The sequence below is a fragment of the Phaseolus vulgaris genome, chromosome 8 (assembly GCF_051622355.1).
Source record: "Phaseolus vulgaris cultivar YP4 chromosome 8, ASM5162235v1, whole genome shotgun sequence".
NCBI classification, from domain to species: Eukaryota; Viridiplantae; Streptophyta; class Magnoliopsida; order Fabales; family Fabaceae; genus Phaseolus; species Phaseolus vulgaris.
This window is the reverse complement of record NC_143505.1, coordinates 7,559,085-7,585,176: the sequence shown is the minus strand read 5'-3', so window position 1 is coordinate 7,585,176 and position 26,092 is coordinate 7,559,085. Positions and strand designations below refer to the sequence as shown.

At 30.5% G+C, this 26,092-nt stretch overlaps 3 protein-coding genes across 4 annotated transcripts; 2 read left to right on the top strand and 1 right to left on the bottom strand.

Moving 5' to 3' along the window:
* The first annotated feature begins 5,582 nt into the window (after positions 1-5,582).
* On the top strand, positions 5,583-7,595 carry LOC137826077 (vestitone reductase). Of its 2 annotated transcripts, none has more exons than XM_068631921.2 (4): positions 5,583-5,769; positions 6,352-6,879; positions 7,110-7,299; positions 7,382-7,595. In XM_068631921.2, the coding sequence occupies exons 1-4, from the start codon at positions 5,649-5,651 to the stop codon at positions 7,521-7,523; spliced, it is 981 nt and encodes a 326-aa protein (XP_068488022.1). In that variant the 5' UTR covers positions 5,583-5,648; the 3' UTR covers positions 7,524-7,595. The 2 variants fall into 2 exon arrangements, with proteins under 2 accessions (XP_068488022.1, XP_068488024.1); XM_068631923.2 differs by having other exon boundaries at positions 5,589-5,769; positions 6,355-6,879.
* A 1,877-nt stretch (positions 7,596-9,472) lies between these two features.
* Positions 9,473-17,018, top strand: LOC137824215 (Transducin/WD40 repeat-like superfamily protein). The gene is made up of 10 exons (XM_068629746.1): positions 9,473-9,892; positions 9,976-10,081; positions 11,818-11,878; positions 11,975-12,267; positions 12,769-12,908; positions 14,924-14,998; positions 15,456-15,546; positions 15,926-16,129; positions 16,238-16,282; positions 16,539-17,018. The coding sequence occupies exons 1-10, from the start codon at positions 9,683-9,685 to the stop codon at positions 16,622-16,624; spliced, it is 1,311 nt and encodes a 436-aa protein (XP_068485847.1). The 5' UTR covers positions 9,473-9,682; the 3' UTR covers positions 16,625-17,018.
* Positions 17,019-18,619: 1,601 nt separating this feature from the next.
* Positions 18,620-24,958, bottom strand: LOC137826833 (methylsterol monooxygenase 1-2). The gene is made up of 4 exons (XM_068632981.2): positions 24,580-24,958; positions 21,018-21,340; positions 18,965-19,112; positions 18,620-18,832 (listed from the first exon to the last, which is right to left on the bottom strand). The coding sequence occupies exons 1-4, from the start codon at positions 24,907-24,909 to the stop codon at positions 18,764-18,766; spliced, it is 870 nt and encodes a 289-aa protein (XP_068489082.1). The 5' UTR covers positions 24,910-24,958; the 3' UTR covers positions 18,620-18,763.
* Between the last annotated feature and the right edge of the window lie 1,134 nt (positions 24,959-26,092).

The following is a 26,092-nucleotide window of genomic DNA, read 5'->3' as shown; positions in this document are numbered from 1 at the left end:
TTAATAATGTTGTTGAAATTTTTAAATTTTTAAATTTGAAAATCTGAAAAATTAAATATTTGAAGTTTATTAGTAATAATAATAATCTTGGAATTATAAGTGTGCAGAAGAAGTCAGAAAAAGAAGATACAAATAAAAAAGTAATTAATGATCTTGGAATTGTAAAATTTGAAAATATGAAAAATTAAATATTTGAAAAATATTAATAATAATAATAATAATCTGGGAATTGGAAATAAGTTTGCAGAAGCAGAGAAGTCAGAAAAAGAAGATATGAATCAGAGAGGTAATTAATGATCTTTGGAATTGTAAAATTTGGAAATATGAATAATTAAATTTTTGAAGATTATTAATAATAATAATCTGGGAATTGAAAATAAGTGTGCAAAAGCAGATAAGCCAGAAAAAGAAGATTTGAATCAGAAAGGTAATTAATGATCTTTGGAATTGTAAAATTTGAAAATATGAATCTATAAATATTTGAGAATTGGAAATAAGTGGGGCAGAATCAAAAAAAGAATATATGAATCAAAAAGGTAATTAATAATCTGGGAATTGGAAATAACTGTGCAGAAGTAGAGAAGTCAGAAAAAGAAGATATGAATCAGAGAGGTAATTAATGATCTTTGGAATTGTAAAATTTGAAAATATGAATAATTAAATATTTGAAGATTATTAATAATAATAATCTGGGAATTGAAAATACGTGGGCAGAAGCAGAGAAGTCAGAAAAAGAATATATGAATCAAAAAGGTAATTAATGATCTTGGAATTAAACAATTTGAAAATATCAAAAATTAAATATTTGCAGATTAATAATAATAATAATAATCTTGGAATTCGAAAAAAGTGTGCGGCAGCAGCAAAATAAGTCAGAAAAAGAAGATATGATTTAGAAGAAGATATGAATCAAAAAGGTAATTAATGATCTTGGACTTTTAAATGTATTTATAGATTTGAATTTGAATTTGAATTTTGAAGAATAATATAATGCGAATAATCTTAAGGTTAAAGTTTGTCTGAAGAGTACATTAATGCGAATAAAAAAATTAAATACATTAAATAAATGTCTCTTTTAAAAGTAAACTATACAAAATAACATTCCATAAGAATATTTAATATTAGATTACCAAATTTGACCATGTATTTAAAACAAAATTGATAACTAAAATAAAGTAAAGAATTAATTTTCTATACTCGACATTACAACAATTTGCAAATTACATCTATCTATAATAGTATTTGAATCTATATGATCAGAACATTGTCCTTGGAAAAATAAATTCTGAATACAATATTGAATTTTGAAGCACTAACAACACCATCATATGAATTGGGGTTAGTCCACTTTCAAAGATCAATTTGTGGTCTTCACACAGTGCATGTATCTGACAAAATTTCCTCCATCCACAACCAAATTTAACAGAAGCTTTTTTGGCCTTATGATAAAGATCCTAAAAGAAAATAAACACATGTATGAGATTTATGAAATAAACACAAAAAAACACCATTAAAGATTTTATCAGCAAAAAAAATAAACAATGAAAACAACAATGAGAACCAAGGAAGGAAAAGATTTCACCTTGATGCTGAAAAAAAGATGGATATGAACGAAAATTCCATTCCACCTCCACTACCGGTTGCTGCAGAAACTGAAATGTAGATGGAAAAACTCCAGAAAAGATTAAATCAACAGAAAAGTGAAAAATGAAAAAAAAAACATTTTGATGAATATCATTTTGATGCTTGAAAATCCATTCCACTTCCACTACCGGTTGCTGCAGAAACTGAAATGTAGATGAATATCATTTTGATGCTGTCAAAAGTATCAAAAAACACATAATCAACCATGTGAACAACAAAGAAACAAATAAACGGTAGAAACATGAAAAGAATGAAAATTTGATAAGAAAAACAAAAAAAAGATTTCATTTTTATGCGGTGGAACAAAGAAATCGTAAATGAGATTAACAAAATCCACCTTGGTGCTTGAACATGGTTGATATGAACGAAAATCTCATTCGACTTCCACTACCGGTTGCTGCAGAAACTGAAATGTAGATGGAAAAACTCCAGAAAAGATTAAATCAACACCAAAGTGAAAAATGGAAAAAAAAAAACATGAGGACAGACAAACAGAGGAAGGAAAAGATCTCACCTTGGTGCTTGAAAATCCATTCCACTTCCACTATCGGTTGGTGCAGAAACTGAAATGTAGATGAATATCATTTTGATGCTGTCAAAAGTAACAAAAAAACACAGAATCAACCATGTGAACAACAAAGAAACAAATAAACGGTAGAAACATGAAAAAAACGAAACTTTGATAAGAAAAACCAAAAAATATTTCATTTTTATGTTGTGGAACAAAAAAATCGTAAATGAGAAAACACAGAATCAACCATGTGAACAACAAAGAGGCAAATAAACGGTAGAAACATGAAAAGAACGAAACTTTGATAAGAAAAACCCAAAAAGAAGAAATAATAACCTGGAGAAATAGGAGAGAACCGCAGGAAACCCAGAGAAGATCCGTGCAGGAAACCCAAAGAAGAAAAAAAATCATCAGAAAAATGAAACTTTGATAAGAAAAACCCAAAAAGAAGAAATAATAACCTGGAGAAATAGGAAAGAACCGCAGGAAAACCCAGAGAAGAACCGTGCAGGAAACCCAAAGAAGAAAAAAATCATCAGAAACATGAAAAGAACGAAACTTTGATAAGAAAAACAAAAAAAAGTTTTCATATTTATGCGGTGGAACAAAGAAATCGTAAATGAGATGAACAGAATCCACATAACGGAAGAAATAGTCACCTGGAGAAGGAGAAGGCAGAAATGAAATGAAGAACCCAGAAATGAAGAACCATAAAGGAAACCCAGAGAAGAAGAAACCAAATGCAAGGAAAACGAAGAGAGATCGGGGAAGTTGAGTAATAGGAGAGAGAAAGGCTGAAAGTGTATATAAAGAAATATAGTATTTAAAGAAATGGGGTTTTGCACACGTGTAAGTCATATAGAGTGCCACTTGTCACTCCCAGAATGAGTTTCAGCTTGTTATTTTTAGATAAAATTTGAATTTTTTTCTTTTTGAATTTTTTTTAAAACTTACCCTGGAAGTGCCTTCTATTTGTTATTTTTATAAATAACTTTACTGTTTTTATTTTTATATTATTGTATGTTTAGTTTTTTTACATTTTTTATATTATATTTTTTATTATTAAAATATTCTTTAATAATAAAGATAAATTTGTAAATTTACATTTTACACCTTTAAAATAATTTCTAAATTATCTTCTAACTATCACATCACTCACAAATTTCAATAAACCATCCTCACAAATCCACTCTATCATCCCTCAATCCAAACAACCTCATATATCCTCACACATCCTCTTTAATCCACTCCCTCCCCTACCCACAAATCTCCACCTCAATCCAAACAGAGTATAAATGATTGGCTTTGTTTTAGGCTTCAGTTGATTTGACAATAAAATGTTAAGAAAGTGAGAGTTGGGCTTTTATCATTTTTGGTCGATAGATAGAAAACCAAAAATAGGTTTTTTTCTTTAAGTATAATGAATGTCTTATTTTGCTCAAGGCACGGTTGGTTGCTAAGGGGTTCAGCTAAACTGCTGGGTTGATTAAACTGAAACTTACAACCCAATCGTCAAACCTATCACCATCTACCTCGTTCTATCTCATGCCATTTCCTTTAGCGGGCCTATCCACCAAATCAACGTCAATAACGCCTTCTTGAATGGAGATCTCAAGGAGGACGTCTACATGACCTAGCCACCAGGATTCGTGTCCAACTTTCCACACTTAGTATGTAAACTTCATAAAGCGCTATATGGTTTAAAACAAGCCCTACGATCCTGGTTCCACAAGCTAAGTACAACCCTTCAATCCTTGGTTTTCATTCCACCAAAAGTGACACATCTTTGTTTGTTAAATTTCATTTTGCATACACCATTTTTATTCTAATATACGTTGATGACATTATCATCATAGGGTCTTCCATGATAGCAATTCAGCAGCTCATCTTGAACCTCAGTGCATGTTTTGTCCTCAAAGACCTAGGTCCGCTTCATTTCTTTCTCGAAGTTCAAGTCACTCATCTCCCTAATGGTGGTCTACATCTATCCCAACAAAAATACATCATAGATCTGCTTCATCGCACACACATGGATGCAGCTAAACCTCATCCTACACCCATGCAAACTAACCTTCATCTACAAATATAAGCTTCTTTCGCCATGCATGATCCCTCTATGTTTCGGTCAGTTGTAGGTGCTCTCCATTACATTCTTATCACTCGTCCAGAACTGTCCTATGCAGTAAACAAGGTGTGTCAATTCATGCATAGCCCACAAGACCATCATTGGAAAGCTGTCAAATGCATTCTTCGTTACCTCGCTGGCACTCACACTCATGGTCTGCTTCTTCAGCAAAGTCCTTCCCCAACCCGTCGTGCTTTTAGTGACGTTGACTGGGGTAGTGACATAGATGACTGAAAATCTACAACAGACTACTGTGTTTATTATAGTCTCAACATCATTTCTCGGTCTTCACACAAACAGGGAGTTGTATCGCGTAACAGCACAGAAGCAGAATATAGAAGTATTGCTACTGCTCTAATTGAAGTTATTTGGCTGCAATCTCTATTACATGAGTTGCATCTACCCTTCTCTCAACCACAATTGTTTTCAGACATCCTGCGTGCAGTTCTACTCAATGTCAATCCCATAATGCGCTCACGAATCAAGCATTTCGAACTAGACTTACACTTTGTCAGAGATTATGTTCAACAAAACTAAATCAGTTTGGTTCATCTACCTGCCAAGTTTCAAGTAGCTGCTGACATTCTCACCAAATCCATTTCTAGTCTTGCATTCTTGGATTTTCGTTGTAAACTTATGGTTGGTGTTCCACCCACATAAGTTTAACGGGGGGATGTTAGACAGTTATTTTGGTTTACCTTTCAGTTATCTATTATTTATCTAGTTGTTATCTATCTTTCATCTATTACATATATAAACAACTCTGTCCATTTCTGGTCCTGCATTCTTGAATTTTCGTTGTAAACTTATGGTTGGTGTTCCACCCACATAAGTTTAACGGGATGTTAGAGAGTTATTGTGGTTTACTTTTCAGTTATCTATTATTTATTTAGCTGTTATCTACCTTTCATCTGTTAGATATAAAAACAACTCTATTCATGTAGCTTAAACATATATAATAATTCTTCTGTTTTGATTCTATCTTATCTCTCTAATAAGAAACTAAATGAAAAAAATAAATAGAAAACTAATAAGAGGGCTATACAACAAGAAGAGAAATTAAGAATCAAACTATAACTTTTCAAAAATTAAAAACAAATAACAAATTGATAATACTTAAAGAGATACTTTATTAAAGAATAATAAAAAATTGATCTGTTTTTTTTTTTTTTTCAGAAGAAAGAGCAATGGTATCCTTCGCCACTGACAAAAGAAAGTATAATAGCCAATTAAAATCCGGGAGTGTTAGATTTTGTGTGCGTATGCATATATTAATCTATTATTGATAATTGAAGCAGAAGAGCATCAACACCACACCAGAGGTAGAGGAAAAGAAAAAGATTACGAAAAGAGTGGAAGAGTGTCCAAATGGAAGAGGGTAAAGGAAGAGTTTTTGTGACTGGAGGCACAGGGTTTATTGGCTCCTGGATCATCAAGAGACTATTCCAGGATGGTTACACTGTCAATACCACTGTCAGACCTGATCCAGGTAATCATTTATTTTTCAAAAATTTTACAAACACTGTTCAAAAGTTTCAAGATAGTTAACACAAAACACTTTGATCAAGTTAACCTCAATCACTGTTGATATTTTGGAGTTTGACAGTTAAAATGTTTCTGAACTAGAGAAAATTAAAAATAAGTGATGCATATAAATTATCTGTAATAAAAGACTTTTATGTGTAGAACAAATTTCCTAATAAATGCGTTGGAATGTCCACTTTAAAATTTTCCTAATTTCATAAACCATGTGGAAGACTAACTCTAATCTTAAGGTTGTTAAATGCTGTTGTAAAAGGGTATGAGAAAGTCTTTCAGCAAAATTCTTTTAGGTATTGTTGGTGAGTGTATCCTTAAGAATCCAATGGTGAGTTAAAAAAAACGTTGAACATAATCTACAAAGTTTTGTATTAGAAATAGTATCAATTCTTTTTAGTGTCATTATTGTTGAATCTTTCATATGTATCTCCACTATGCAACATGTATTTGATCATTTGTTATCAACATCATATGAATATGTGTAGTTTGACAAACTTCAAGATGTAGGTTGACAATGAGTTTATGTAATTAGCAGATGGCAAGAGGGATATGAGCTTCCTCACAAATCTTCCGGGTGCATCTGAAAAGTTAAAATTTTTCAGTGCTGATCTCAGCAATCCAGAGAGTTTCAGTGAAGCAATTGAAGGGTGCTTTGGGGTGCTCCACACTGCGACTCCCATTGATTTACAACTGAACGAACCAGAGGAAGTAGTGACCAAAAGAAGCATTGATGGAGCATTAGGCATTCTGAAAGCATGCCTTAACTCAAAGACAGTGAAGAGGGTTGTGTACACTTCAAGTGCTTCTGCTGTTTATTGGCAGCAGAAAGAAGATGATGTGATGGATGAGAGTTATTGGAGTGATGAAAATCTTCTTAGAGACTTGAAGCCCTTTGCTTGGTCATACTCAATTTCTAAGACAATGGCAGAGAAAGCAGTTCTTGAATTTGGAGAAAAACATGGGTTGGATGTTGTCACTCTCATCCCTACTTTTGTTCTTGGACCCTTCATCTGTCCTAAACTCCCTGGCTCAGTTTATACCACTCTCTCTTTCATATTTGGTAAGTGCTGCAACTTTTGATTTGTAGGACCCCTTTGAACATTCTTTGCTCATCAATTTTGACTAGTTATGTTGAATATTGTTACATGTCAAAGTAATCTTTTCTTGGATAACTAAAGATATGGAAGATAGATATCACTTTATTATGACTCTATCTAACTTGGATTTGCCAATATAAACCTCAAAAAGTTGCTTGTAAAAATTCTGAATGAACAGAAATGGATTATGCAGGTGAGAAGAATCCATTTGGTGCCTCTCGTCTTCATATGGTACATGTTGATGATATTGCACGAGCACATATCTTTCTCCTTCAGCATCCTAATCCAAAAGGGAGGTATAATTGCTCACCATTCATTGCAGATGTTGAAGAAATAGCAGAACTTCTTTCAGCCAAATACCCAAATTTTCAAATATCAATAGAGTGAGTTCTTGCCTCCATCAAAATTATTTCTTAAATTTATTACTGTAATTTAGTTTTGATTTTGGTTTTGTTCTTCTTCTAGCGAGGTGAAGAAATCTAACGATGTGAAGCTTCCACATTTAATCTCCAAGAAACTTATGGATGCTGGATTTGAGTTTAAGCATGGCATGGAGGAAATGTTTGTTGATGCAATTGAATGCTGCAAGGAAAAGGGTCATCTATGAACCATGATTAATAAGAAGATTAACATATGCATGAACTTCTATTTATGAATTACAATAAATACTATTTCTATACCTTCAAATGTTAGAAAAGTAAATCAATCAAAGGGGTGTTTTTTTTTTTTTCCATGATTTTGAGAGTGGGAGAGAGGATGGGGTAGAAGGTGGGGGTTTTTTTTTTTTCTTCACAAAATGAAGAGATTTTTGAAAATTTAGTAGGATTATTACATTTTACCAAAATACCCTTGTGCATGCATTTTATTTTAATATATAAAATTAAATATTACATAAATTTATTTATTATTTATAATTTCAAAAATATTTAATTATACTATTAATAACAATATATAATTATAAATAATAAAATAATAAAATAAAATTATAATATCAACAATATATATAGTTATATAAATTAACAAATAAATATTATTTTCATAAATTTTAATGTATTTAATAAATTTATTTCAATTTAACATCAAAATATTTTATATTATATTTTTTAATTTTTTATTAAAAATATAAATAATTATGGATATTATATATTAAAAATATTTAATTAATTTAAATCTACACAAAAAAAATCATAATTCATTATTTAAATATTTTGTAATAAGAAGGATAATTTTGTAAACTTACAATAAACTATCCTCACAAATCCACTCTATCATCCCTCAATCCAATCTCACATATCCTCACACATCCTCTTCAATCCTCACAAATCCACTCCCTCCCCTCCTCACAAATCCCCTCCTCAATCCAAACAAAGCCTAAATGATTGGCCTTTGTTTAAGGCTTCAGTTGATTTTACAATAAATGTTAAGAAAGTGAGAGTTGGGCTTTTATCATTTTGGGTCAATAGATAGCAAACCAAAAATAAATTTTGCTTTCTGCACCTAATTAATTCTATCCTGTATCCAATAATTTTTTTAAATTCTAGAATTGTCTTTCATACCAAAATTGAAAATCAAAAATTGAAAAATATATATTTGAGAAAAGGAAATTCAAAATATATCTTTTGTGTCATGAAAATAAAATTTTGGAATAGAATTGGAAAACCAAAATTTCATTTCGAAAAAATAGATCCAAAATACAAATAATACATTTTGGAAAAAAAAATCTAAAACAAAATTTGAAAACATATTTTAAAAAAATAATCCAAAAACATATTCCGAAAACACTATTTCAAAAAATTGTTTTAAAAAATCTAATATAGAAAAGTATTTAAAAAATTCAAATTCAAAAATATATTTTGGAATACATTTTTTTTCGTAAAAATCTTGTAGTATTTAGTAAAGACTTTCAAAAGATTTATATAAAAAATTATATAAATAAATATTACGATATCCAATTAGGATTATTAAGATTTTTGAAGAGAAAATAAAAAAAATGATATTTGTTTAATTTTTTTTAAAGTTTAGAAAAATATTGATATTAAAAAATATATAAATTTTAATGAATTATTTTAGATAGATTTCACGTAGCATTTTAGCGAAATGTAAATATTATATCATTGAAAAAATCTCTTCCAAACTCTTTTAAGAATTTTTTTATCTTTATTTGTTTTCCTAGTTTTTTTTTTAACTTTTCTTTCCCACATCACACACAAGCCCTAATGATTGTAAAAACATTTATAGTTTTTTAATATCAATAACCATGAGTATCATATTTTTGATAATATATTTTCTAAACATAAGATCAATAAGGAGTAAAATACGAACATGAAATTATAATTAATAATCTATAAAAGATTAAAGTTCCTTAAGAAATGGAAGGAAAAAATATTAGTTTTATTTTCTTTATCCGAAACTTTTATATTTATTACTTTTCAGTAAATACTATAATTTTTATTTCTTATGTATAATTCTATTTTAAATCAAATTACAAAACAAAAAATGTTTTACAAATCTTAATATTTTAGTTTTTATATAATGATGAGAAAGAGTTGTATGCACAATGCAACTGCATAATCTGAAAGCGGTGCGAATCCACGGTTGATTAAGAATCCAGGGTGTGATTAAGAATCACGGTGTGATTAAGAATCCACGTGTGCAACTGCTACAGCAACAACACTCACACACACCAAGCCTTAACCTTAACAAAATCAAACCCTTGTTCTTGTCCTTGTTCTTCTTATTATTCTTCTTGTTCTTCTTCACTCTGAAATGGATCCAGCGTTACCCATCGTTTTACTTTCGCTCGTGTTGGGTGCCATAATTGCCCTTCTCTTCTTCAACTCCTACTTCCGCAAGCGCCAATCCGAAGTTCGATCCATCGCCAAACCCAATTCCGATGCCAATCCCAATCCCAATCCCAAACCTATCTCCAAACCCCTTCCCAAGAAGCCTCTCTCCAAACCCCATTCTTCCGACAAGGTAGCTTCCAAATCTTAACTTCTTTTCATTTCCCTGTTGTGCTTGCATTGGTTCTCAAAATGTGGTTTCTTTTATGGGTTTAGGATCAAAACAAGCGACACCATCCGTTGGATTTGAATACCTTGAAGGGCCATGGTGATGCAGTGACAGGGATATGCTTCTCCCACGATGGACGCAATTTGGCAACAGGTGTAACACGGTTCCTTTTGAAGATGAATTCTTGAATTTTCATTCCCATGCTTAGTTCACTTCTTTGGTGCCTCTTACTTTCCTCTGCTGTAAGATCTGTGTTTTCTTAGTTCTGTTTTTCTCTATGCATTGTGTGTTGGAGATCACACATTTTCTAGAGATACTATCAAAATATAGTATAAGTGGAGAATTACTCTTACTTGTAACTTGTAAGTCAGTTTTGTGAGTTGAGTGAGGGCCTATTTAGATTTCTCCATAAACACCTATAAGATGAAAAAAATAGGAACAAACATAAAAATTAGTTTCTCCATAGCTTATGTATAAGCAAGTTTGTAGAAACTCTCTTTCTATAACCTCTTGTGCACAATTTAGTTAATTTTAACTTATGGAGAAAATCATTCATTATTTTTCTTAATTTTCTGTCCTAAAATAGAAGTGCTCATGGAAAACTGATCAAAACTGACCCTTAGACTTAATCTCAAATTTTAAGACTATTTGACCAAATAGTGGTTGTGAAGCACGTAGGGTGCAATTGGATTTGGACCTTGTGGCAATGAAGGTATTTGCTTTAAAATGGGTCATGGTTTGGATATTTGCTTTCTTGCAAAAGTTCATTGGATGGTTGTGGGTTTAGATACTTTAGTGTTCAGTCTTTTTAAATTGGATATTTCTCTTGTTGAAACCCTAATTTATTGTCCTAACTTGCTGTCTTATGTTTCATAAGTCTGTTTATTATTTACTCTGTCAAAACATTACATTAAGTTCTGTACTTGCTTACTTTTATTATGTTGGATTTGAATTTAGTTAAGTTCTTTTATTTAATATATGATAAATATGTGGATATTTTTTATTTGAGTTAGATGTTACATTTTTAATTAATGCTGTTGGTTTTCTGAAATATTTCATATGAATATTGGTAGTATAGTTTTTTACTTTATTAGATTGTCAAAAAGAAGATATATTAAAAATGAAAACATATTTCATTTAGCCAAATGCAAGTATGTGTAGGATATGGGTATGCATAGGATATGGGTATGGATACTAAATTTGCTGCTTGCATAGAAGTATGGATCTGAGGACAAATATTTTCCATTTCTATGAATCTATGTGCATCTATTAATTAAAAATTTCTTGTCATACTTATTTTCTACTACAAAGAAAAGCCCATCTTGACCTCATTGTTGATATGTTCAGTATTCTGATTTTTTTTTATTAACAATAAACTTTATTAGGTAGATGAGAGAAAATAATGCTAGGTGGACAATATATTACCTGTCAAAATAACGAAACCAAAACCAAAAGACCAAAATAGCCGTATGACACTGCTGACTCAAGCAGTTTTTCTGCATAAAAAGAAACTATATGTACTTAAAATACCATGATCTGAGCTGCCATAAACATAAGTTTTTCCCAAAAGCCATGACATGTTTAAGAGACAATGGTATATCATTGAAGTTGTTGACAAACCACTCCAGTCAATGGCAATGAAGAAGCTGCAAAAATAGTGCTCAGCATTTGCAGCCTCCTTGTTAATGTTACTATCTCAAAGTGATCACATGTGTTGACTTGTATTTTTCAAGCATTATTGTTGTTTCCTAATTTCCTTTGTAGATTTCTTTGACCTAAGATTCCTACCTGTTCTAATGGTTTTGTTTTTTTATTTATTTTCACTTGTACGAAAGCATTCTGTGACTTTTTTTTCTTACATTCCTACTTTATATTGTCTGTGCAAACAGCTTGCGCTGATGGAGTTGTGAGGGTGTTTAAGTTGGATGATGCTTCAAGTAAAAGTTTCAAGTATGTGAATTTTAAGAGCCTCTTGGCACATGCATATAAAGTAAATGTCAATCATATCTCATGTGCATAAATTTTGTTGTCTCTACACTTTTGCAGGTTTCTAAGGATTAATTTACCTGCCGGTGGTCATCCAACAGCAGTTACATTTTCTGATGATGCATCCTCCATTGTTGTGTCATCTTATACTCTCTCTGGTTGTTCATTATATATGTATGGAGAAGGGAAGCCTGACTCTTCAGAAAATAAACCACAAACAAAGCTTCCTCTCCCAGAAATTAAGTGGGAGCATCACAAAGTTCATGATAAAAAGTCAATATTGACCATGTTTGGAGCCTCAGCAACTTATGGCAGTGCTGATGGAAGTACAATTATTGCATCTTGTTCAGAAGGTATCTTTCCGACATCATTTCCCATTGGAATCTATGAAGAAAATGTTCTGTCTGTCTGTGTGTCATAATTATTTATATATTCAGTGTCTTCTCGCCTAATATTATGCTGCAATTATGAAGGGAATTCCAATTTTAATTAGAAGTAGCTTGTGAGAAAATAAACGCTTGGATGGGGAAGGGTCCACAAAGTGATTTAAGTAGAGCATACCTACATTTCTGTTTATGTTGCCTTTTTACATATTTATTTAACCACTAAATACTGCAAAGGTCTCAGCTACCTATACTCTCTGACATAACCTAGGAACTTCTGAGTAAGAAAAATCTATTTGTTAACTAAAATTTGGATGCGGTTTGAGATTTATTCTGCTCACCAAATCAAAGGCACTGTAATATACTTTTATTTCAATTTGCTAATGAAATTATTGTCAGTGTCTTTATACTGAAATTTAATACTTAATGTTGGCTTTCTCTAACCTTTCCTAAATTTGATTTCTAATTCAGAGACTGATATCATTCTTTGGCATGGAAAAACTGGGAAGAGTGTTGGGCATGTGGATACAAATCAATTGAAAAATAACATGGCTGCTATATCACCCAATGGTCGTTTTATTGCCGCAGCAGCATTTACTGCAGATGTGAAGGTGAAGTTTAATGTGCAAATTTATTTAAGTTTTTATGAGTTACTAATAGTTCTTATGTATGCATGCATAGAGGGCCAACTAGTAGTAGTACTATGCAGTAAGAGGTAGCCTTTAAGCTTAAGCTCTTATTTTTTATTAGCTAGGGTTGAATACTTGATTGATTTAGCAGTATCATCACTTCAGAAGCAAGGCTGCGCCCATCATCTGTTTGGTGCTGGCCTTGAAAATTGGCTTGTATTTGTTCAATTGAAAAAGGGAATAAGCCACATGGAAAATATGTTAGCCTATTATTAAGAGTTATCCTTCATTTCTATTACATGTGTGTTTGTCTGAAGTTATGTTACAATGCTGCTATAAATACTGCTCAGTGAAGTTTGTATATCCAATCACCTTCCTTGTTCACTGTTCTCTCTCTCTCCACTTATATGTATGCACAATGCCTTTTACTTTAATTTTGTCAATGGTCAATGAACAGTTTTAGCCAAATGATTTCTAATGTTGTGTGAACAGTGTGGAAAAATGAATATATGGAAGAAACTTGACTTTAGAAACTATCAATTAGTCTGTTTCATCTATTAGGTAGAAAAACAAATGTAAAAGCTGGGGTTGTGAAGAATATTTTACATAAAGCAAAAAGGAGATAAAAAGAGGAATATGATATAATCAAGAGTACTTCCCACCTTGGCAAAAGCTTGAGTTATCAGCAAAGGCACTCCTGACTTATAACACTATGCATTTGACCTGGGCACCACCGGGTCTAAGCCATTGGGTATATATAACCACTGGACGCACAAACCTGACATGCACCCTTGTTTCCTTTTGGTTTAATACAAAGTGATACAACTATCAATAAGGCTTCTCCACATGACAAAAGTTTAAGCAATTATCACAAAAAAAAGAGCTTAAGCTATTAGCCAAGGCACAAGTCTTGAGGTAACACTCTGCATTAGGTGTGGGTCCTTCCCTATTTAAGTCATTAGGCATGGGCCACTGATTTAAGTCCAACCATCAGACTCAATATGCTCCCTTGCATTCCTTTGGGCCAATATACGTACCATATGATATGGCCAAGAGCATTTGCCATCTTGACAAAAACACTAGCTATTAGCAAATGTGCTACGCTTAACATTTAACACCCTGCATTATACTTGAGGCTTTCCCTAAGAAATAAGCCATTGCGGAGGGCCACTTGGTTGGCTCAACCCATGGACTCAACATGCACCCTTGTGATCCTTTGGTTTGATACCAAATGATATGATTATGAGCATGTACTACCATACCAAAATGTGTAGCTATATTAGCAAAGGCTTGATTCTCAATTATAACAACGTCCTGAATTAAACCCGTACTTAAGCCATTGGGCATGGGTCATTATGTTGAATGTGACACAAACCCAGAATGTGCCCTCATAATTTTGTGTATATTAGGATGATTTGCTGGCATGTAATAGTGAGTCTGTTGGGGGATGACTGAAGACCAGGGGATGAAGAAGGAAGAAAATGGATTCTTGAAGTCAGCACTATTCCTGATGTCAGATCATGTTTTTAGGCAGTGCATGGATCTCTTTAGACAAATATAAAAAAATTGATGTTCAATCGAAAATTTAGAATAATTTCAGATAATTTTCTGTTGAAGTAACACAATAGGTCACAGGACTAGCTTTTCAAGGAAATCTTGTGTAATAATCAACATATTGGTTAATCATCATTTTGTTTGTAATCTGTCAATAACTTTGCCTACTCAAGAACCAAGATAGCGGCAAGTGTATATCTCTTGAAACTGCACCATCCAACTTGTGAAAGCCAGAATAAATCAAATTAATATAATACTGCAATAGAATAGAATACAGTTGTCTAATAATTTGTTAGCTGACCTCAGGGAGCCTCTAAATACACCATTATTCATTGTCTTTTGTTATATTTTTTTATTGGCAACGTTTATCTAAATGTTACTGCTGTTTTTGAAAATTGCTTTACGTATTCTCCATTTTTTTTCTTGTTTACAATGTTTGGCAGGTCTGGGAGATTGTATATGCGAAGGATGGATCTGCCAAGGAAGTTTTAAATGTCATGCAGCTTAAGGGGCATAAGGTTAATATTATTATTTTGGGGTGATTTAAAATTTAATTTAACCTCCCATTTATACATATATAGACTTTTCAAGCCAAAAAATTCAAAGATTATATTTTCCTTCAAATGCATTGCAACTTTGTTTATATAAAAGGTATATTATAAATTAATTAATTTTCATATATTTTTTATGCAGTAGTCTTATACTTTATGTATTACATTAGAATATCTTGGTTCAATGGAAATTTCATGAGCATGATGTGCATGGACAATTTTCATGAACGCACGCCTGTACTCTGAACACGTTTGTGAATTACAATTTAAACGAAGAATAAAGATCATGGTCCATTTTTAGTTGCAGGCATATTAGTTTTCCGTGTAAGAGGGGAGAGAGAGAGATTTACAATTTAAACAAAAAGAATAAAGATGACGTTCCATTATTTTGACTATGATTATATGTTCATTACTTGCGTGTCAGAGTGCTGTGACTTGGTTATGCTTTACACCAAACTCTGAGCAAATAATCACTGCATCCAAGGATGGTTCAATGAGAATATGGAATATCAATGGTGAGCAAATATTGAAAGATGATTATTTTTTTACTTATAATTGGTTTTATTTTTCTAGCAAACTCTTGGTGTCTACTGCAGTTGCAAATACTTTTAAAGATTCTGGAAAAGATAGATGCCCATGCCTCATGTTATTAGTAAAGAATTCAAACAGCACTTTGATGAGATTCTATAGCTGAAAATGGACATGTTTTCTTTTGTGCATGTTATTTTATCTGGCCTGATAAATGGGCTTGTTATCTGATCAGTTAAGGGTATTATTTCCTTCATGGGGTTGGGGCAAGTAGGGTTCTTATCCAAATGTTCACATGTGCTGTCTTTAGGACTAGGTTGTTAATTAATTCAATTCATCTCACCTTATTTTCCTTGTATCCTGAAGTTCGTTATCACCTTGATGAGGATCCAAAGACGCTGAAGGTGTTCCCTATTCCTCTTCGCGATTCTTCTGGTGCTGCTTTGCACTATGACCGCCTTAGTATTTCCCCTGATGGAAAAATTTTGGCTGCCACCCATGGTTCCACCTTGCAGTGGCTATGTGTTGATACTGGAAAGGTTTTGGATACGGCTGAGAAAGCCCATGACAGTATGTTCAAGCATCAACTCTTTTAGTTGTTCCCTTGCAACATGTAAATCAAGAAATTTTCTATCTGTGATCTTCCATTCGTTGATTATTTTTTTTTCCCATTTGCAGGTGACATTTCTTGCATTTCGTGGGCTCCTAAAGCTATTCCAATGGGTAAAGCTGCTAATCTGACTCCATTCCTTCCTTTTGGTCCTTCACCTAATTTATTGTGTTCTTGACAAATTTCCATATGAACACCTTTTTTGCCAAATATGTTTCTTGTATAGTATGTGCCAATCAGTGTTAGAAGATAATGCAAAGTTATCTAGATGATACAAAGTGAATTTGATTTAAAATACCAACACATGCTTATGCTAACTACCATGTAATGTTTTTCATCTTAATTATTTTGGTGGTGCCTTTTACACAGGAAATGATAAAGTCTTGGTTTTAGCCACAGCTAGTGCTGACAAGAAAGTGAAGTTGTGGGCATCTCCATCTATTCCTTCATCCTAGACCACTATGCCAGTGCACCAACTGCCATCATTAGCATGCCTATCTTCGCCATGACAACTAATTTACGTTAAACACAGATGCTTCAAAAGTTTCTCTTCACAACTTGATTAGAGCTGCGTGGTATCTTTTGAAAGTTGAATCAGAAACTATGATGAGCTGAAATGATACAAGCCCTTCACTTGCTTGTATCTTTCCGAATTTTTGTGATTAATAATTTATAGAGACGTAGATAATGTTGTTGTTTTTGGTTTTGGTTGTGCTAGTGAGGTTGAGATGAATCATGAAGTGATACGAGAATAGTGTTTTAGTGCTTTGGGAGAGAACGTAATGAACATGTTGCTAGTGACTATAGTTTATGTCATAAAAAAAAATCATTTTCATACTTTCATCACAATTATGAGGGCATTATTTCATCTTAGTTTGAAATAGTTGGAATCGGGAAATAATTGCAACGAAATTACTGCACATTTTAATGCCTTTTTGTGCTACAAGTCCACAACCGAACTATTAGCTCATGTTCAACATAGAAGGTTTTGAAAATGAGGCAAATTGTTTCTGCACCTCCATAGAAGATGTGAAATGATAACTTTGTTCTTTTCTTCATTTTTTTTCATTGACAACCCTCTTCCTCTTTTTCTAGATTCTAAAATTCTGAAATCTAGAATTTAGAATAAAATTTTGTATCCAGAAAGTATTTTTTGTTTGAAAATGTTGTTTGAACTCTAACTCTAAATTATTGGAATATAATTTGAATTTTGAATTTGAAATGTATTTCCAAACACAATATTTTTTTAATTCTAAAATTGGAAATACAATTTTGTATTCTGAATTTGTAGAGTTAGTAGATTATACAATACAATTTGAAAATAAAAAGAAATTAAATCTTTTACTTTTTCGTGAAGGTAATTTTAGAATTGAAAGATTTGTGAAGGATCAGGAATATTTTATTTTTGTTTCTATTTTTAGACACTTTTATCCTATTTTTTATTAAATTATTACATGTTTTTGCCTAACTTCCCCATGCTTTCTCTGTACAATTATTTAAAAAATTTCATTCTTTATTTTATTTTTTTAATTATTTAGTTTAACAAAATTAGTAACACAAAGAAAGTAATTGTTCTTTACTGATAATTTACATTGAAAATAAAATATAAACGAATCTCTTACTTAATTGTCACATATGAATTGAAAACAAAGAATTAAGGACCATAACAAAAAAGTACAAATTCAAAATAAATAATTACGGAGCTAAAATAGTAAAAAAAATTATACGCCACCGTGAACGGACTTTAAATTTAATATTTTAACTAATTCTTAATATAATATTAATATGAATAATATTACTATTTTGCATTTACAATTTATTTTATACATAAGATGACTCAAACTGAACTTAAGAAGTTGATTTATGACGTGATAAAAAATTAACTTAACCAGAAAAACAAATTACAATTAATTTAGAGTGGCTGTTGCTTGGCTAATAGTCGTCATATTAAATTTAAAAATTTAAATAAAACATATTTGTGAGTCGTGACTAATTTTGTAGGATTGTAAAAAAGTTATTTTTTAAAAAAGGTGTGTATTAATAATAAATAAAGTAAATAATTTTCTTACTGTAAATAAATAAATAAATAATCCACTTAATTAAAGGACCGTATCACTATCATTTATATCAATCAATATTTAGATTATTGTTTAATACGATATTTCTATTAGTTTTATAAACAACATATAAATTTGTGTATAAGAACCTTTTAGCATAAATGTAGAAAATAGAAAATCTGAACCATACAATGTAAGTTTCTATTGGGTTAATTATAATGTTGGAATAAAATTATAATTATTCAAAAAAATTGAACACAGAAAGTAGATAGTTAAGTTTTTTCGTAGAGTAATATTAAATTCTTTATTCTTAAGTTGACTGAAATTTGATTATATTAAAAATTAAGATAAGATTATAGCATGTGAACCACTAAAGTCTGTCTTATGAAAAAATTGCACAAAATATTAAGTTCTAATTTTATTAGAGAGAAAATATCTAAATTATCCCAATATTAAAAACACTTATCCATCCAGTTGTAATATATAAGGCCATTCTTTATTTCAACTATTTATTTATTTATTTGATCATAGAGCCAGTTACTTTATCTTGTAATTTTGGGTGTAAGTAGAATTTTCCTTGCCCATCTGTTTTATGTACTGGTAGCCCTGCAAAATAAGGTATATAGTAACCCTATTATTACAATGATGAGTTATCTTTAATAAAAATATTGAATAATTTCAATATTTTATGTACAAAAAATAAGTAAGTAATGCTTAAACCAATTATTTAAAGGTTACCTTATGAGTTCCATAAATGTAGTCACAATAGGTGAACACTGAGGCAAAGTTGCTTCTACTTTTCTCACCAACATAGTGATGGTAGTCATGGAATGCTGCTCCTCCATAAAATGGTAGAAACTTTGTGAAACTCCAAGGAAAATCATACCTTAACCATGTCATAAGATAAATCAAATTTAAAATCAAATACCACTTTATGTATTTTGAACTATATTAAAATAATTTAATGAACTTTATAGTTGTAATTACATGAAAAAATATTTTTTTTTCACTCTCGTATTTCCTCCTAAACCCATCGATAGTGTGTAAAAGACAATATTATCTTTATTTATTCTCTCATTCTTCCTATTTGGAAAAATGATTTCTAGGTTGTGTAATATTAAGAAGTGAACTTTAAGTCTAATCCAATCTTACAAAATTTGTTTATAAGACGAAGTTTGTATCCATTTATATATTACGAAATGTCCTTATCTCTAGTTAGTGTGGGATCATCTCACCTTATAAACCCATTTTATAAGATTAAGTTATACTTAAAGTTCACTTATTAATATGGTAGCAGAGCCATTTAGAGTCTATTATAACAAAAGTTTGTTGGGTTTATCAGGTCACTCGTTATCGAGTCACTATTAAACCACCATTAAATATATAATCTCATGCACAAGTTGACAGCCTCAACGTAAATGGGTGTGCTGGAGATCCAACATCAATTAGAGATAAAAATATTTTATAGTATATAAGTGAGTACAAATCTGATCTTATAATTCAGTTTATAAAATTAAGTTAAACGTAAAATTCACTTCTTAATATATAATACAAAATAGAATTTTAAATTGTAGAATTTAAAATACATTTTCATATATCTGAAAGTCATTTTTCTCAAAAAGATTGACTTCTATGTTGTGTACAATGTGAAAGTCAATTTTCCAAAAAAAATCAACTTCACAACCCGAAAGTCACTTCCAAATTTGGAAGCCTTTGGACAAGCCTTTATAAAACAGGGACAAAATATTTTTTTAGAAATTGCTTCCTGCACCCAACACTTTTGAACATGCACCCAACACAATTTAAAAAATTCCAAAAATAACCTTTATTTTGGGGCAGTTTCTTCCTGCACCCCTACATTTTTCTTCCTGCACCCCCATAATGTTAAGCAAAGACCAAATTGCCCCTATTGTTCTTTGAAAACCCTAAAATGCACTTGAACTATATTTATTTTTTGCATTATGGATTATGGAATCCGGAAAAATTTTGGATTGGCACTTTCGGTAAAATTTCGGATCCATCAATCCGTAATTCAAAATATGCATCATTAAAAAAAAAAACCATTCCGGATCCACCAATCCGTAACAGAAATATGCATTCCAGATTCAAAAATCCGTAATTTAAAAAAAAAGGCATTCCGGATCCATGAATCCGTTATAGAATTAGACTTCTGGATTCAGCAATCTGGAAATCAATAATTTATGCAAAAATTACTTCCAGAACATCCCCTCATTCGGAAAAAAAAATACTCAGTTCTGGATTGCTGAATCCGTAGCACACTCCCAGATCCCTATTTTCGATAACCACGGTGTTCTTTTTCAAATAAAATATTAAGGACAATTTCGGGATTTAGAAAATTGTGGGGGTGCAGGAAGAAAAATGTAGGGGTGAAGGAAGAAGAAGCCTTATTTTGGAAATGAAAATCCAGAATTAAAATGAAAATCCAGAATTAAAAATAATGCATTATGGAAAAGTAGATTTGGAAGAGATTATTGTGTTCTGGATATAAAAATCTGGAAAAAAAAAAATCAAAATTCCATTCTTGATAAAAAAATCCGGAATTGAAAATAATACATTCTGGAAAAAATTTATCTGGAAGAGATTATTGTGTTACAGAAAAGGAGGTCTATAATGTAATTTTATATACCCCATTTTTTAAAGGTATTTTTGTCTTTTTCCCTGTAATTGGGTCCAGTGATATGGTGCAGGAAGCAATTGCCTAATTTTTTTAATATTTATGAGGTGCAGGAGGGTGTAAAAAGAAATCCTCTGAAAAGAGTAAAAGTTTTACCCGCTATGAGTCTCAATGGCTTCTAGCTGGCGCAAAATGAACCATAACCAGTACGTTGTTATGTGTCCTGGGACTAGTATTGGGCCTACAAATGCGGGGATACCCAATATGATTATCTCGGCCCAATGTGCATAAGGTGCTGATAGCCCAATTGGTGCTGAATATTCGTGATGAAGCTTGTGGATCTTCTCATAGGCCCATTTATAATGGAGCATCCTATGAACCCAATAACCCAAATAATCTTCTATGACAAAGTAAACTAATAACTGCCAAAACAATTCCCAGCCTGATGGCAATGACAAACCAGTTCTGATCCCAATCCACTGAAAAACAAAAAATTGCATTTAATACCATTTTTTTTTATCTTTTAAGTTTTCAAATTTAAACAATTTTGATCCAAATAATATATAATCTAAATACTAACAAAAACAGTAACCTATTTTTAAAACAAAAAATATTAAACATTAATATTACTATTTAAGCTAAAATATTATGATTGTCATCACTTATAGTTACGTTAACATTTCCTATTTTCTACTAAAAATAAAAAATATCAATAGACTAACAGTAAACTAAAACTATTTAATTAAAAAAAACTAAATCTATGATTAAATTTTACAAAAAATAAATTTACACACTTGCATAGCTATAAAAAAAATTATTAATATTTATTTGGAAATCAAGCTTTCAAATAAACTAATTAAATGATAAAAATTTTGTATATTAAAAAGTTAAATTAATAAAAAGGTTATAGAGGACCATGTAGAAATAAATGGGTCCATGATTACGATAGATAACTGCAACCACAGATATTAAAAAGTATTTTAAATAAATCAAATTAAAGTAAATTGAATTAAATTTTAAAAGAAACAAAATATTGTACTAAATTTTTTATATAATTTAGTTTTTAAAATTGGATTACTTTTAAATAAAATTGATTTATATTAAATTTGATAATAATTTGTAAAATAAAAAATATTTCAAAATATGATGTGCGCTAATAATAATTCAAATAAATCAAATAATTTAAGCAACTCACGTATTTTAAAGAATTTAGAATTTTAATTAATTTAAATAATGATATATTTCAGTTAAGTTTATTTAAATCATCATATAATTCAAGTGAATTCTTTTAACTACTCTTTAAAATTTAGTTCAATTGAACTTAGAGATTTAAATCAACTCTAAATTTTTTATTTATTTAATTTATAGATTTTATCCATCCTAAGTGTAATTACATCAAATTTCAAAATTAATGTAGTATGTGGAGATTCTAATTGGAGTTTTAGTGTTTTAGATATGAAAAGTAAAAACTATTTAAAAGTAATTTTTAACTGTAAATCATGAATTTATATTTTATTTATAAACAAAACATACACACACACGTGTCCTGCTTCAGGTTTTTCAAGATTGATGAAAATTTGATAGTAAAAGCAGAACACATTGTAAAGTGAAATTAATAAAATTAAAATGTAAATTTTATATATATATATATATATATATTCTGTAGGCACAAGATAAATCATTCTATTATAAATATTATTAATATTTTTTTTTACTTTTATTTCTGTAAACTTTTATATAGTGAATTATGATTATTTTATAAATTCAAAACTGGTTTTAATTGTAAAATAAATTATACCTACTGCTTTGTTTCACGTATTAGCCGTATAGAGTATCCGTAGTGTACTGTAACTACAGAGGATAAAATGTCCGTAGTGTACTGTAACTACAGAGTATAGAGTGTCCATAGTGTACTGTACTGTGTGTGTGGATATTATTTTTTCCACACCAAATACAGTTTTAATTTTTAAAAAAGAGTTAATAATATTCTCGACCTTCAATGGAATATTAATCTTTATTTAAAATCTGTCTTCAAATTAATTATTTTATCTGTCTTAATATAATAAAATTGATTAAAAAGTGATGTATTCATTGTTATTTTTAGTTTAGGGGAAAAAAAATTAAATTGTAATAGAGAATGTTTGTGAGTATGACACTCTTGTTAAATTTGTGCATTTTTATGATTTGATTGAAATTTATTCAAACCACTTGGGATTCACGATTAGATATATAGAAAGATGGTTTTGTCCCATTCATTAATATTCAAACACACGAACAGGGTTGTTCGACCACAAAATATATATTCACTTGATAACTATTTTAATAATATAATGATATATATTAGTATTTTAAATTAAAAAAATAAAACAAATTTAAATAAAAAATTAATATTTTGAATTGTGTAATAAATGTATCATTAGTTACTAATGATTAATTAAACAAATATAATATTAATACTAACTTTGTATCGATACTAATTAAATAATAATTTAAAAACTAATTTATAAATTTTATTAATAATAGAAATTATTTTAAATTATAATAATTATTTTTATTTTAATATTTAATTGATTAATATAATGATTATTTTTTTTTTAAACTTGATGTTTAACTTTTTTTTAATGTTACGAGTGTCACTCCTCTCGGGTATTAGTTTAAGATTGGGCTTTTTGACCATCATGAGGTTATTATTTTTTTTTTTTACTAAAATGAGGCCTGTTTAAAAAAAATTACAAATTTAGGCAAGTTGTGCCAATTCGGCACGACTTCATATGCATAAATCGTCCCAATTAAACACGACTCTGTCATATTATACTGAACTCGTGTCAACTTGGCACGACTTCTACCACGTCATAACTTTTTTTATTTTATTTTATTGTTTATATTGAGTAGTAGGTTATGTAATGTTAAAAATTAATTTGAGTGTCAGTTTTAAGGAACAATAATCATTACTTCTCAAGCTATTTATTTTGCTAATTCACAACAATAATTCTCTATTTATTTTCCAAATACAATAAATTTTCATTTATCTATTTATTTCCAAATTCTATAACAATTTTCTTCATTTTTTAATTAATCAAATAATCAAGTTATTGTATTACATTACCGTTAAACATGATCCATACACGATTATCAAATTTTTTGTTTCTTAAAACTATCACTCTTATAAAATTATGTATCAAATTAATTTTTAACATTACATAACTTACTACCCAATATAAAAAAATATGACGTGGCAGAAGTCGTGCCAAGTTGACACGACTTCAATATGACATGGCAGAAGTCGTGCCAAGTTGACACGACTTCAGTATGACAGGACAGAAGTCGTGTCAAGTTGACATGACTTCAATATGACATGGCAGAGTCGTGTCAAATTGGGACGATTTGTGCATATGAAGTTGTGTCAAATTGACACGACTTGCCTAACTTTGTAATTTTTTTTAAACGACCCCATTTTGGTAAAAACAAAAAAAAAATAACCCCATCATGGTAAAAAATTCCTAAGATTGCATTCGATATATATATATATATATAATTATAAATTGTTCTATATATAAGAAAAGATTAAAATCCTCTGCAGTTGTTTTCTGCATGTTTTAAAAATTATATCCATATGATAAGATTGTTGAGGTTTTAATAATTACATTTAGAAAATCTTTATACTAGTAACATGATATGATATGAAGATTAGACTTCGAAAGAAAAGAAAAGAAAATACCTTTATGGTGGGATAAGAAATGATCTGCAATGGAGTAACTGCAATGAGAAAGGTGTGCATGACATCTTTGTAGCATTTGAACATTTCCCAGAATGTTGTCTTCACCTTGGGCTGAATCTTGTGTTTGTTTAGCTTCTGGTTCCCACTAAGTTCCACCAATAAGAATGGAATAGGGGCTATAGAATAAAATAAGCACAAGAATAGAGAATTGTGACAATGAAGCACAAAATCTGGTTTGTTGGCAGAATACTGTAACCATATTGTCTCAGCAAGGGTTAGTCCTCTTCCTAGTGCAACTTCTGCTTCTTCAAGGGTATGGTAAGGAAGCATTGTGAACTGTGTGAGAGATGAGAAAACTACTATGGAAGAGAAGAAGAGAAATAGTGTATATATAGAGAGATTGAATTTGATTCAACAAATGCTACAACCTAATGCCATGTGGTTCATATTAAATGTGAAATGAATGGGTACCTTATTCTTTGAAAATAGACTTTAGATCTGAAGGGTCTTAATTTTTTTTGTCTCCTTATTTGTTATGGTTTATTCATGAATATGGTTGTATTGATTTATTGTTTTTTTTAGTGGAATCTTTCCATCAATTTTATTTATTTATTATCAAATACAACTTTTTTTTTATTAAATAATCTTAAATGGAAAGTGAGAATTGGGAATAAAATCAGTTTTTGACATGACAGGTGGAATTAGGAGGAGTCTTAAGCTTTGGCCTATTCAAGAATGTAATAATCACACAAACTTTGAGCCTGAGGTCCGTGAGCACTGGTATAGACCAATGGTGTATGAACTTGGAAACTAGTATGGAGGAGGAACTGGTATTATTGAGCACTTAACCAGCTAAACACTATGATGCAAGTACTATCACAAGTACAATTGATCAGAGATATTGAAGACTAGTGGAAATGGAGGAATGGTGAAACCAGCTCTTACTTCGTAAGCTTTGTCTATAAGTTAATGAATAATATTGTCTTAGGGGAGGAATGGAAGATTTTTACTAGTTTTTGGAAAATCAAATCTCTACCATCAACACAATTTTGTGCGTGAATGGTTATGCTTAATAGGTTACCTACCAAAGATCAACTTGTGAGAAGAGTAATTAATGTTGACAATATCGTGTGCTCTTCGTTGCAAAGAGTGTTGCAAATGTCAAACACTTGTGTTTTAGGGGAGTGTGGGACAAATGTAGAAAATGGGTGGGTATCAGTCACAAGCTAAACAACATGTCAACCAATTTTGTTTAGTAGGTCTGAGCTATAAATAAAATAGGGTTTGGAAATCTACATGGATGACCATCGTTTAGGTTATATGGAACCATAAGAATGCTATAACTTTCAAAGATAGGGTGACCGATTGTATTGAGGTGTTCACAATTGTACTAGGCAAGAGCTGAAAAATTAGTAAACATCCTGTACCGGTCGGGACCGGACGACCGCATGGTTCAGATTAAAATTATCTAACTAACGTGGTCACGCATGGGACAAACGGTTAATTCCCACTG

Coding starts and splice junctions, on each gene's coding strand:
- LOC137826077 (XM_068631921.2), top strand. CDS start 5,649: ATGGAAGAGGGTAAAGGAAGAGTTTTTGTGACTGGAGGCACAGGGTTT. Junction 5,770..6,351: donor CACTGTCAGACCTGATCCAG/GTAATCATTTAT, acceptor TTATGTAATTAG/CAGATGGCAAGAGGGATATG. Junction 7,300..7,381: donor AATTTTCAAATATCAATAGA/GTGAGTTCTTGC, acceptor TTCTTCTTCTAG/CGAGGTGAAGAAATCTAACG.
- LOC137824215 (XM_068629746.1), top strand. CDS start 9,683: ATGGATCCAGCGTTACCCATCGTTTTACTTTCGCTCGTGTTGGGTGCC. Junction 9,893..9,975: donor AACCCCATTCTTCCGACAAG/GTAGCTTCCAAA, acceptor TTATGGGTTTAG/GATCAAAACAAGCGACACCA. Junction 12,268..12,768: donor TATTGCATCTTGTTCAGAAG/GTATCTTTCCGA, acceptor TTTCTAATTCAG/AGACTGATATCATTCTTTGG.
- LOC137826833 (XM_068632981.2), bottom strand. CDS start 24,909: ATGCTTCCTTACCATACCCTTGAAGAAGCAGAAGTTGCACTAGGAAGA. Junction 19,113..21,017: donor GCCATTGAGACTCATAGCGG/GTAAAACTTTTA, acceptor GACATGGTTAAG/GTATGATTTTCCTTGGAGTT. Junction 18,833..18,964: donor ACATTTATGGAACTCATAAG/GTAACCTTTAAA, acceptor CTTATTTTGCAG/GGCTACCAGTACATAAAACA.